The sequence below is a fragment of the Nanorana parkeri genome, unplaced genomic scaffold (assembly GCF_000935625.1).
Source record: "Nanorana parkeri isolate BGI_ZX_2015 unplaced genomic scaffold, ASM93562v1 scaffold127, whole genome shotgun sequence".
Taxonomy (NCBI): Eukaryota; Metazoa; Chordata; class Amphibia; order Anura; family Dicroglossidae; genus Nanorana; species Nanorana parkeri.
The window spans coordinates 1973309-1986115 of NW_017306395.1; the positions used below are offsets into that span (position 1 = coordinate 1973309).

The 12807-nt window shown below is 41.4% G+C and overlaps 1 protein-coding gene across 1 annotated transcript in view; it reads left to right on the top strand.

Annotated features, from left to right (window-relative positions):
* The window catches only part of STK32C (serine/threonine kinase 32C), a 176007-nt gene extending 163666 nt beyond the window's left edge, over positions 1–12341 (top strand). Inside the window, exons 9-12 of the mRNA XM_018553679.1 lie at positions 5099–5224; positions 5818–5949; positions 7219–7283; positions 11900–12341. Of these exons, the coding sequence (XP_018409181.1) occupies positions 5099–5224; positions 5818–5949; positions 7219–7283; positions 11900–12059 (483 nt within the window). The 3' untranslated portion in view covers positions 12060–12341. The remainder of the gene's footprint in view (positions 1–5098; positions 5225–5817; positions 5950–7218; positions 7284–11899) is intronic.
* Positions 12342–12807: the final 466 nt, after the last annotated feature.

Here is a 12807-nt window from a genome sequence, read left to right on the forward strand (position 1 = left end):
TGGGCTAAATAACCACATGGCTGGTTCATTTTCACAGGTTCCTTTAAGTGCTTTAAGTTAGTCATATGCTTTAAGTTGATTGTAAAAGCTTCTTCAACGACTTTGACTGAAAACACAAATCCATAGTATTAAACAGTCCACAGCAATCTGTCAACCGCAGTTTCAATCTTTTCTGGGTTTCAATTTCAGAGTTCAAAATTGCAGTGAAGATTGGTTGAAAATTGCTTTCATAACATTTGTAACACATATTTCCTACACTACTCGAAATGCCCTCTTAAAATAGCCAACTTTCATTCTATCTTAGGGGTCTATTCACGAAGCTGCCGAGGGCAGCCGAGTGAATGACCTATCTGAAGTGAAGTGAGCCGAACACTGTTCGGCTATTCACTTCAGGCTGGTACGGCTAATTTCAGCCATACATCGGCTGAAATCAGCCGTACATCGGCTTGCTTCATGTGGCTTCGGGTCAGCTGAACATGCTCAGCATGTTCAGCTGACCCGAAGTGCAGAAGAAGCGTGGACAGAAGGAGGGCGTGGACAGAAAACAGGAGAATTTGTGTGGTTTGCACTTTCTTGTTTATACTTTAGATTGTTTAGGTCTGTCCTTATATTTCATAGTTTTGGAAGATTTAAAGGGGATTGTACAGAGATTGTACAATCTGATTACATGGTATATGGTCAGTTTAAGAGAGGGGTTCCTCTCACCTTGTAGAGATTTCCTATCACCACACATACACTTTGAAGGAGTTCTACAGTCCCATTATATACTATCCTGTCATAACATCAGCATTGTACTAGGAATACATACTGTTTTTGATCCCTTTTATGTAGTGAGTGCTGCCTTACATTTGCCCATCGCTTTCACCAACTTTCTGGATTCCCAGTGTGCTTTGCATCTCCTTCTCTGCAGCTTGATGTGATGCAAACTCAAATTCTCAAGACTATATAGCCCATCATGCATTGCTTCCAGCAAGCACTGATGGTGTTACACTGTGGGCATTTCCTGTGCTCACTGTGAGAGAGGGGGGGCAGGAGTTGAGTCAAGCGGACATTGTGACAGTTGTGACACATATTCATAGGGCTGAGTGAAATGGAAGTGCATCCCATGAGCATCTTCAATAATTAAGTTTACAAACTTCGAGATCAATATGGCTATTAGGAGTGGAATATAACTTATGGAAATTCAATATAGAAATACATATTTATTTTTAGTTTTTAACCATAGACACCCTTTTTAGGTATAATGTTCAAATGCAGACTTGTTTCCTGTTAAATAGTCACCTATTTTTGGTAAAACATTTGGAATTAATCTCCTTTTTAGGACAGGTTACTATTTAGTTAACACAATTTGTTCCTGATGTTATTATTACTTGTACTATAAAGCTTTATACTTTTACTTCTTTTTTTTTTACCATGGCAATCATATCCATGAATGGAATTTTCTGCCACATTCAAAATATTTTGTATGAATATGGACATTCAATTTGAGCACAGTCTATGGCAATTTCAAGGCACGCTTCGTTTAATAAAGTGTGCACTTGATGCCTAGCTGGAAAACTTAGACTCCTGTGAAATTGGCCTTTCTAAAAGCTGAAAATAACTAGTTTGGCAATCCGTGATTGAAGCATGAAATATAGTGTTTTTGTATCCCACTGTGACACACGGCTCTGAAAGAATAGTCTGGCTTTAAAGAAAAACAAAGTGGATTTTGGATTTTTTTTTTTATTGCACAAAGCCGAGAAATGACTTGATTGGTTTAAAATTATACATGCAGTAATGGATTGCGGACAGGTGCTACCTAGAATGGATTTAGAGTTTGGGAAGATCTCATACGTATTGTACATAAATAGCATGGAGTATTGAAAAACGTGTCCTTTCTTTTGTGAAATGGACTCAAATTGAACATTATTTGGGAAATGTGGTAATTCACCAGTGACATCTACTGGTGAAAACTAAGTAGTGTAAAAGAGACTGCTTTGTCAGTTACAAATGACAACTACATCACCATTTAGGGAGCCTTTTATAAAAGAAATATGGGGCATCTTTTGCTGAGTTTCCTGTCTGGTTGACTGTCTGTCATATTTATTTCTGATTGAATTGTTTCTGAGTTGCTCCCTCTCCCACTTTGTTGTATCTCTCGCCGTCCATTTTGCCCTTCCTCTTCTATCTCTTCTTTCTCCTGTTTCTCCTTTACATTTCTTTCCCCTATTCTCTTGTCAATGAGCAGTACAGCCATTCAAGTTGAACTATCCCATAGTAGGTGGGAAACCAGTGACTTTGCTTTTTACCATTAGACTAGGTTTAGATATCGGTGATCCCGGGACACGCATGCTGCGACTGCGCGACCGTGCACGATTGCACACAGCAATTGCCACGCGGCCCCATTGATTTCAATGGGGTTATATCCACACAACAATTGCTGAAATAAAAGGTACTCTTTTTGCAACACGCACCGTACGCCTTTTTGAATCGCGATCATGCGCGATTGCATGGGTGGTAATGCGGCGGGAAACCACACAATCTGCCTGGTGCAACATGGGTGCCATTAGAAAAAAATGGCACTGCCAGTGTCATTGGCGGTGGTATGCAATTCCGTGACCGCACGGTCATCCATTAAACTTAATAAACTTAATGTGGGATTGTAGTCCATCACGAGAGCGAACTTGGATTTTTGTCACAGGGTACAGACTGAAAGCTATGGCTCCTTCGCTGAAACGAGTCAACCAATATTATACTTGTCAGTTTTTCTGGCTGCAGCTTTTTAATTTTTTTTTTAGTCTTTATTTATATCAAAGACATACACTGTGTTTGTAATACAATCAACTAGGAAAGGATAAATCGTTCTACAAAACTGGATAAGTACATGCTTTAAAGGTTCTTCGAATACTTCTCCCGACATATTAGGCCCATCCATTGCTATATACAGTATGTGAGCAATCTGGAAGGGAGCTTTTTAATCTTAATATCTGAACCAAGCTGAGTATTTAACCCAGTAGATGAAATTATAGACTGTGGTTAGTCCATGCATCCCTGTAATGTATGCTGTAAGTTCACATCCTGTTTATGCCGTCTTTTACAGAAACATACTGGACTCCACCGAGGCCCTGTAATAAAACCGTAGTATTTTCTGTCGGCACACTCAGATGTTTTATAATAATTTACAGCTTTGTAGTTTATAAATGTTCAAGTTTAGTTAGGGGTGCTCTCTATTAAAATCTGGCTTAGTGCTTAAAGGAGAACTATGGGGTCAGGGCTTTTCCCCATAGTTCTCCTCAGGGTAACGGGAGGACACAAGCTAGCGTCCTCCCGTCACCCTAGGCTCAGTATACCGCGAGCTATCTAGAGGCAGAGCCAGCTGTACCCGCCCCCTCCCCCGTCCGTTCCGCCAGTCAACGCTGGCAGATCTGAGCGGGGAGAGGGGAATCCAGCCCCTCCTCTGTCACGGCAGAGAGCCGTGACAGGATCGAGAGGTGAGCGAACCCGGTATGTGTTCGCTCACCTCCTGATCCAGTGAGCTGACCTATGACAGTCTCATTGTCACAGGTCGGCTAGAACTATGAGGTGAGTGAAAAGCACTCACCTCATAGTTCTCCTTTAAAGTATATATAAAGGCACAACATTTTTTTAGTTTTGAATGGAGTTGGGAGAGGCTAGACCTTTTATTGTCTGTGTCCTTGATGGAGAGAGTCTCCCCTCTATTTGTCCTGGTGTTAATTGTCACCAAGACAGCAAGTGAGGGAAAATCCAAACATATTGAGTTGTTATCACAGCAATCCTGCTGTGTGTCCAGGACAGGAAGTAAAGGTAAATCTCCCAACTGGAATAGAGACAGCAAAAAATAACTTCATAACTTTTCTACTCTCTCCAACACTAAAACATACACTTTAACATGTCTGGCTATCTGGAGTGATTGTATGTATCACTCTGTGTACTGGTGTTCAGGACATACAAACTGTTGTGCAATATCTGACTGTCTTGGGATGATGTTGGGATGGTGAGGTAATTGAATGTAATGTCTTCTGGTGGTGAAAACAATGTTTTAGGAACAGCTACCTTTGGCATGTGGCTTTGTCTTATAGATGGTCCTTATAAATGGCAGCAAGATGCTCAGATATTTTGTAGTCAATGATTTACATAGAGCAGTCTTCCTCAAACAGGGTTCTGCAAAACCTATGGTTCCTCCTGAGGTTGCTAGGTTCCTTTAGGAATGATCAGTGGCGACTCGTTTTCCACCAACGCATGGTGGCACGTCTACATTGACTACTAAAGTTTGGGGACCCCACAATTTTGACCGTGAGTGTTTCTTTTCTCTTATCACTCATTTAATTTCAACATGATTGCTGAAAATGCTGTATTTTTAGAGCAGGAGGGTATACACTTTATTGTTTATTCTCATACTTAAAACATTCTAAAATGTATTGATCGCACTAGTATACCATGAACTGTAGGTATAATAATCATTGTTGCAGTTCTTTCCTGAGACTTGAAAAATATTTTAAGGGTTCCCCCAGAGTAAAAATTATGAGAGAGGCTGATTTCGATCTTAAAAAGTAACTTTTGGAAAGAAGCGTCACATGAAAATTTGGTGACCTTTCAAGAGACATTATCAGTATCAGGATACTGGTCTTTCAAGAAGTGTTTTGCTCAACCTTCAAGCTATGGCTTCACCAGCAACTCATCAATTGTATGCCATATAAGTATTACAGCCTGTGAGGAAGCTAGACATTCTGTCACCCAGGGAAAAGTTCTCCATCCACACACCTAGTGGCGCCCCTCCTAAAGTGGCACCTGGGAATGATACATGGGTATGTGTAATTGTTTAAGCATGTTGTAGGTTCAAGTTTGGTTTAGGACATAATTACCTTTGCTGAGTCCTTAATGACAGGGCTATTTTCAGCATGGTAGTATGCAGTGCCAAGGCAAAGGTGCCAAAGTGATGAAAATTATTTCAGGGGTTCCCTGAGACCTGAATTTTTTTCCTCAAGGTTTCTCCAGCGTAAAAAGATTGAGAAAGACTGGTATGAGGTTTTAATAGATTTCCAGCGTATGTCCCAAATGGGTGCCAGCTAAAAAAAAGTGTGTACCTTTTTCCTTATAGCTATTGACGGTGAACCCTGAACATCGCTGCTCTTGCCTTCTGGATATTCAGACATCAACATATTTATCAGAAGTTGTCTTGGAAGATATACTGGAGAAGAAAGTGGAACCAGGTTTTGTTCCAAATGCAAGTAATTTCTTTCTATGAATACTCTTTACTACATCAGTTAAATAAATGATATCTGAGAGAGGTGAGTAGATAGCTTTTAAAGCCAAACTCTAGGCAGATATAAAAGACACAAATTAATGCAGCTCTATATTCATTAATACATCAATAAATGTGAATTTGTTTTTACATTGCAATGGCTCTTGTGCTGAGCTCTGCTGTACAAAGTATTGCAAGGGGCTAATACCAAGTCATATTCAGGTACTTAAATTGCTGTATATATTTTAAAAATACATTTAATAATGTATTCATGAATACATAGCTGTTTCTATTATATCTGCTTGGAGTTCAGCTTTAAGCTCTCATTGCCATGAATTTGGTGGCAGTGGTTGTTTGATATCACCTTCTAGAATCCGAGGTAAAGACCTTTTTAGGGAATCAAACTCTGCTCCACTGTGGAGCAATCTGTTTTGGTCTTAAAATATTCCCATCTGGATGGCTTATCTGATGATGTTGTTCTATTTTTATATAGCAAAGTGCAAAACGGTGGAATAAAAAGCTGTAGTTTTCTGATAAGCTGCAGCCCTCTTCTATTAGTATCTTTATCTCTGTAGAAAGGTCGACTGCACTGTGATCCCACGTTTGAACTAGAAGAGATGATCTTAGAATCAAGACCACTCCATAAAAAGAAGAAAAGGCTGGCCAAGAACAAGTCCAGGGATAACAGTAAAGACGGTTCGCAGTCTGTAAGTCATACATGTTTATTACATTCATTGTATACTTATCATCCACTATAGCAACAGAATGCACAGGCATTGGATTAAAGGAGACATATTGGGGGAGTAAAATATACCCCCTTTAGCTGTCAGACGCTGGCTCTATATACCCAGAGCTGATTGCTCAGCTCACAATCTCCCCCCTGCAGAAAGCAATGACTCTCAGTCACCGCTCCCCGCAGGGATCCCTTCTCTGCTCCTCCAGCACTCATTGAATTGACAGACAGGGGAGGGGGCAGGCACAGTTGGCTGTGGCTCTATATACCCAGACCTGAATGACCATTACCGCTGATTGCTCGGCTCAAGGTCTCCCCCCTGCAGAGAGCAATGACTGTCAGTCATCGCTCCCTGCTGGGATCACTTCTCTGCTCCTCAAGCACTCATCGGAGGGGCAGACAGGGGAGGGGGCAGGGACAGCTGGCTCTGGCTCTAGAGAGGTAGAGCCAGCTGTCAACAGGCAGCCAGGTGGATCACAACAATATTGTCAGGGTTTGAATTACTTCTCTTTTAGGTAAACATGTAATAACGATAGTGGTTATGGCCAATGATAATCATTATCACTGAGCAGAAAACAAAGGTTATCCTTATCTTAAAAAGTGCTTGTGGAGAGAGTAGGGGAAGAGCAGTAGGAGAGTATGATGCAGAATAGGGGGAGGGGGGTGGGTGCACCTTTTGCATAGGCAAAAGAAAGGTGTACTTGAAGGACAAATGATTCAATCAGAAACTATACTGTTTTCAGTTCAAAGATAAAAAAAAACTGGTCTTCATGTTTAAAAGATGGAAATTTGATATATTATATGTTTTCATTGCCTGTGTAAAAACATATTTCAACAATTGTTTTTATTATTTGTATCAAATATTTCACAAATAAGCATTTCATACACACTGTATTCATGACACACCAATCAGCACTGCCGCTCTCTTTTTGATTGTTTGCAATTGAAAATCTATATGGCTTTGTGTAAGCTGGAGAACAGGGAGGAAGGAAGGAAGATGTGACCCTCCTTTGACTTTTTGTGTGCTGTGAATAGATCTAAATAGCAGGGGACTGAATGCTATTTACTGCACAGTAGTAAATTACACTGCAGAAGTGGTGCCATGTTGCCTCGCATGTAAAAAATATGAAGTAATAATTTGCATAGTTTCATTTTTTTTCTGGTAAATATGAACAACAAAAATGTAAAATTTCAAAACAGACATAAAAAATGTTTTAAAACACTGTAAATTTATTTTAAACAGGACGACTACCTCCAGGAATGTCTAGATGGCCTTCAACAAGAATTTGTAATTTTTAATCGTGAAAAGTAAGTAGAAAACCCTTTTCTCTTTAAAACTGCTTTGCAATGTTTTAACTCCAGAGCAACTTCCAGATTATGAATGTAAGCGTGGTTCGGGTCTGGAACCCGCTGCCACAAGCAGTGGTATCAGCTGAGAGTGTTGAATCATTCAAAAAGCATTTGGACAATTTCCTCAGAGACCGTAACATACAGGAGTACAGGTACCATTAAAAACAAGATCACACGGGGACTCATACACTTGCAGAATCACATACATGCACGCAATAGGTTGAACTTGATGGGCCTGTGTCTTTAATCAACCTCAAATACTATGTAACTATCTATGTTTAAAAAGTAGTCCACACAAAACCAACATTTTTACTTTTGGGTAGATGCTGGCAAGGTAAATTACCCTCTGATAAGATTTCTGCACCTGATCAGCCCACCAGCAATAACAATCTTTAGAGCCCATTCACACCACATCCAGATCATCTCTAGACCAGGTTGTTTCCCGGACCCAAAATGCATCCTAATGTATCCCTATGCTGTTTCTGGCCTCTGTTCCGACCAGCGCAGTCCATTACAGACCAGACCAGGAAAATACGGCAGGTCTCATTTTGTCTGGTCTGGATTGCACTGGAACTGCGGGCAGGTTCACACCATTTTCTGATCTGGTCTTGAAAATGGTGTGAACCTGCCCTAAGGGCCTCTAACTCTCCATGTGGGAACTAAGAGAATGCAGCTGTAGAATTTAAACTTTATGATGTTAGTACTATCAGGATAAGGAAGTACTTTATTAGACACCTGTGACAATTACGCTCTCAGCCTCACCCGGCACGTACATTTTCTAGCTTGCAGGAGACTGAGAGTGATTGCCACTTGCGCAGGTTAACTAATCAGTTAACGCTTTGCACACATACCGGTAGTAGCCACCACCACAGGTTTTGAAGGAAACACGCATCATTCACAGCATCCACTGTTGTGATTCTGAACTTTAAAAATATCTGTATCTCTCCCTGCCACACCAAAACAGGAATGTAACAAAATGTACACTACAGTAGCTTCTTCAAATAGGCATACATTCTTTCATTTCTCTTTAGAGCATTCAGACATTCAGCTTAAAGGAGAACTATGAGGTGAGTGAAAAGCACTCACCTCATAGTTCTAGCCGACCTGTGATGAGACTGTCACAGGTCAGCTCAGTAGATCGGGAGGTGAGCGAACAGATACCGGCGTTCGCTCACCTCTCGATCCTGTCACGGCTCTCTGCCATGACAGGGGAGGGGCTGGATTCCCCCCTACCCGCTCCGATCCGCCAGCGTTGACTGGAGGGGCAGGAACAGCTGGCTCTGCCTTTAGATAGGCAGAGCCAGCTGTCACTCACGCAGCTGGGCGGATCCCGGCACAGTTGTCGGGATCCGCTTCAGCTGCGGTGTCTCAGTATACCGCGAGCAGCAGCTTGCGGTATACTGCGGCGTCTCAGTATACCGCGAGCTACAGCTCGCGGTATACTGAGCCTAGGGTGACGGGAGGACGCTAGTTTGTCCTCCCGTTACCCTAAGGAGAACTATGGGGAAAAGACTTAACCCCATAGTTCTCCTTTAATGATATATTGTTTTAATGAAAATAAATGTTTACAGAAAAGATATTACAAAACAGACACTAAGTTACAGTAAGATAAAAGGGTTGTAAAATGGAAGTACTGTATATACAGTGTAGTCTGTCTAGTCTTGTATCAGTGCAGAGTTTGGATCACTTGCAGACTAACAGGGTTATTCACAGAAGGGTGAAGAGTTTGGAGAAGGCAGGAGAAGTGAACAATCTAGGACAAAATAGCTGAACTGGAAAGTGAGCTGAATTACAGAATGTTTCCTAATCAGCTATTTTGGCCTTGATTGTTCACTTCTCCTGCCTTCTCCAAACCCTTCACCCTTTTGTGAATAACCCTTAAGTCTAATCCGATATAGCAGAGGTGGCCCTCATCAGTGTGGCTCTCTCAGTATCCTTGGTAGTTTTGATATTAAAGAGAGCTCCAGCTGCCAAATGAAACAACTTTTTTTTTGACCCTGGAGAGGGGGATACAGAATTAAATCCTTCCAATTAAAGGGTCCAAATGGTGTGCTGTTGGTGTGCACACCCTCAAAGCCAACTGTCCTGGGTATATATAAACTACCATTGGACAAGCTTTCACAAAATAACAACCAGCAGATTATTTAACCAAATTAACTTACGATTTGTTAGATACTAAATATGGCTCTGATGTATGCTTGTCTTAGGTGGTTCCATGCATCTTATCAGCTTTCTGGACCTTGTAAACCAGGCATGGTTGGTGTTCAATTGACTGGTATCTTCTTATACATTAGAGTATCCACTTTTAGACAGGTAACTCCATTACCGTAGGAGCTATGGAATATGGATTAAAGTTCACTCTGGGAGGTCTGTATTAGGTTAATATACTGTAGGAGTCTTTTGAAAACCCTGGGTTAGTAAAGGTTTATATTGCCCTGCATACCTTCTAGCTTGTTAGCTTTCTGTAAAATGTGTCTTAATTGGAGCTGTGGCTTGTCAAATGTGTCACATTCTCTGGCTGACATGAGATTTAAACCTGACAGTTTTCTTTAAACAGCTTGCAAATTCTGGAATTGAAGGTGGCACGGTGTTCAGTACCATTCTCCCATTCTCTCCACTCAGTTGGAGTGAAGTGGAGTCTGACAATAGAATAGTTTGTTGCAGTATACTGTATGTAAAGTGAACTGTCACATTTTATCTGCTTTCTTTTGGTCCTTTAAAGGAGAACTATGAGGTGAGTGAAAATCACTCATCCTCATAGTTGGAGCCGACGTGTGACAATGAAACTGTCACACGTTGGCTCAATAGATCGGAAAGTGAGTGAACACATACCGTTGCTCACTCACTTCTTGATCATCTCCCTGCAGAGAGCGGTGACTGTCAGTCACGGCTCCCTGCAGGGATTCCTCCCCCCCTCCCCACTCCGATCCTCCATCGCTGACTGGAGGAACGAATGGGGGAGGGGGCGGGCACAGCTGGCTTTGCTTCTAGATAGGCAGAGCCCACTGTCACTCACGCAGCTAGTTGGATCTCAACAGCATTGTGGGGATCCGCCCCGGCTGCGGCGGTCTCAGTATACCGCGAGCTGTAGCTCGCTATATACTGAGCTTTGGCTCACAGGAGGATGCTGGTATATGTCCTCCCGTAACCCTTAAGATAACTATGGGGAAAAACACTTACCCCATAGTTCTCTTTTAAATATAATATTGAAAGCCTTTTGTTAGATCTATTTGATAAGTGCAAGAAAAATACCTGTTGATCCTGCCAGATATCCAGCGAGCTTATAACTCAAGTGAGCTTCAAATCTCAAGTGTTATCAGCTCTGCCCAATTACCTTCTGTGGACTGCAGAATTCCTACTCTCCCATGTTATGGAGATGAGGAGAAGGGTAGATGTTCTATAGTCCTAACACACTTCCAGGACAAAACCCTGAAATATTAAAACAAAGGCAGCCACCACATCTAAAGACTGATAAGCTGCAATATATTTATTTTTTGTTTTGGGATTTAGATAAACTTTCATGCATTGTTGTATATGGAATAACATCGAAAAAAACGATTTCATTTGCAGGCTTTTTCCCAGTCATATTGTTAAAAAAAAGTTGGTCCACAATTAACATGCTGATTATTCAGTGAGACAAAGAATAAAATGCATTGATTTATCGCAGCCAAGCAGCATTCATGTCTTAGTGATTTACTTTTAGGCGACTTGCTGTAGGTTAATGCCCGTTGCACAATGTCCTTTCTCTTTGCACTGTCATTTTGGAAAAGCCAGAGCTTCTCTTCATGTAGAACCACACACCTTATTCCTCAATCTTGTGCTGTAAATGGATCAGTATCCTCCTTTGTCTGGTACTTTCTCCCCCTAATTGCCTGGTAATAGAATAATGCTTTGTGGTAATAAAATAATGTTTCCAGGTAATTTAATCTTCTTTCCTGGTACTGGCAAGCATCACATGTTAATAATATCATCAGGACAGACTGAGCCTTCTTCGTAGCTCTGAGTCAGCATTGTAGTAATTAGGTTGGGATAATAAAAACGTGCACACATCAAGCTATGGCAGGATCTAGATATAGAAGAGGCAATAACTCTTGGGGGTAGAGGTTTTCAGGAAATGATTCATAAATAGCTACAAAATCAGTTCAAACCAAAGACAAATTTAACATTTTGCATCCTCACAACCATAAACGTGCAGTTGATCCAGAGAAAGGCAAAACCCATATAAAGCTATGATCTGATGAACATAAAAAAGATCCTTCCTGATCCCCCGTTGAAGCCAATGATGGCAAACCTACACAGAGGCCATGCACAGGCCTCCCTGGTGTCACAGGAGCCTAGGTGGTGGTTGTCGGGGCCCGCACACTGCAGGCTCTCCCCTGAGGTGCTCCACACGGGCCTCCGATGTCCCGCTGGTCTCCATGTCATATTAAGTTTTTAAAGATGGCTGCTGCGAATGGCGGCGCCCATCTTTAAACCCAGAAGGTGCCCGGATCCTATTTAATATATTGCCAATTATGGACACATAATCCTTTTTTATAAATGCATGTAAATTCTATTATTATCTTTTTGGTTAGGCTAAAGAAGACTGCAGATATGGGATCCCGATCAGGAATGGAATCTACAGATGAGGCAGAAGCAGAAGGTGCAGCAGAGCCGGACATAGAAAATGAAGCAGAAAGTTCCACCCTCAACATGTGCAGCTCAGTTTGCTCCTCAACGGGCCGCATCCACTAGTGACATGTGCTGAGATCGTGACCATGACAATGTTGGTTTCGTGTTGCATATGTGAACTTTTTTGAAGCAGAAACACATGGTGCAGCCAAATACAGCTGAACTACTAGATCAGTGGATAAGGTGCACTTAGCTAGTACTGATTTCTATATAGTGCAGCTCCTGGTTGCTTGTTTCACTCAGAACTTTAATATTAATGGCTCCATTTAGAAAGGTGACCACATTATAACTTGGAGATGTTTAGAAATGGCTTTGGTACAACTAAAGATGCCTTTTTAATAGATCGCTCTTACATTCTTGGGTGATTTTAAGTTACTGCACTGGAATATCATCCAGGAAAGACTAAGCATTATATGGCAAGCTGGCTAGAAACCATCTGATTCCAAAACTGAAATTTCCATGGAAAGAATTAAAATGATAATTTTGGTGATAATATTCCACACTTTAATGGTTTTTGCTCATGGGTCTGGCCTGGTCCATCAAGAGCTGCCTCATCAGTTACCACCTCCTGCAAGGCATGACATCTGACCCTCCACCACCTAACCTGTAGATAAAGAGCATTGTCTTGCCTTCAGCACTGTTAAGATTTTTATGGACACAATGTCAAGGCACAGCATTAGCAATGGAAGACTATGGAAGTCTCTTGGTCAGGAATGCATGGGACTTCTTTGAGCTAGTTAAGGTACTTTGGCATCCTGTTCACTGGAAATCAAAAGAGGAATTACATGAATGGTAAGCACATGAAGTCAGA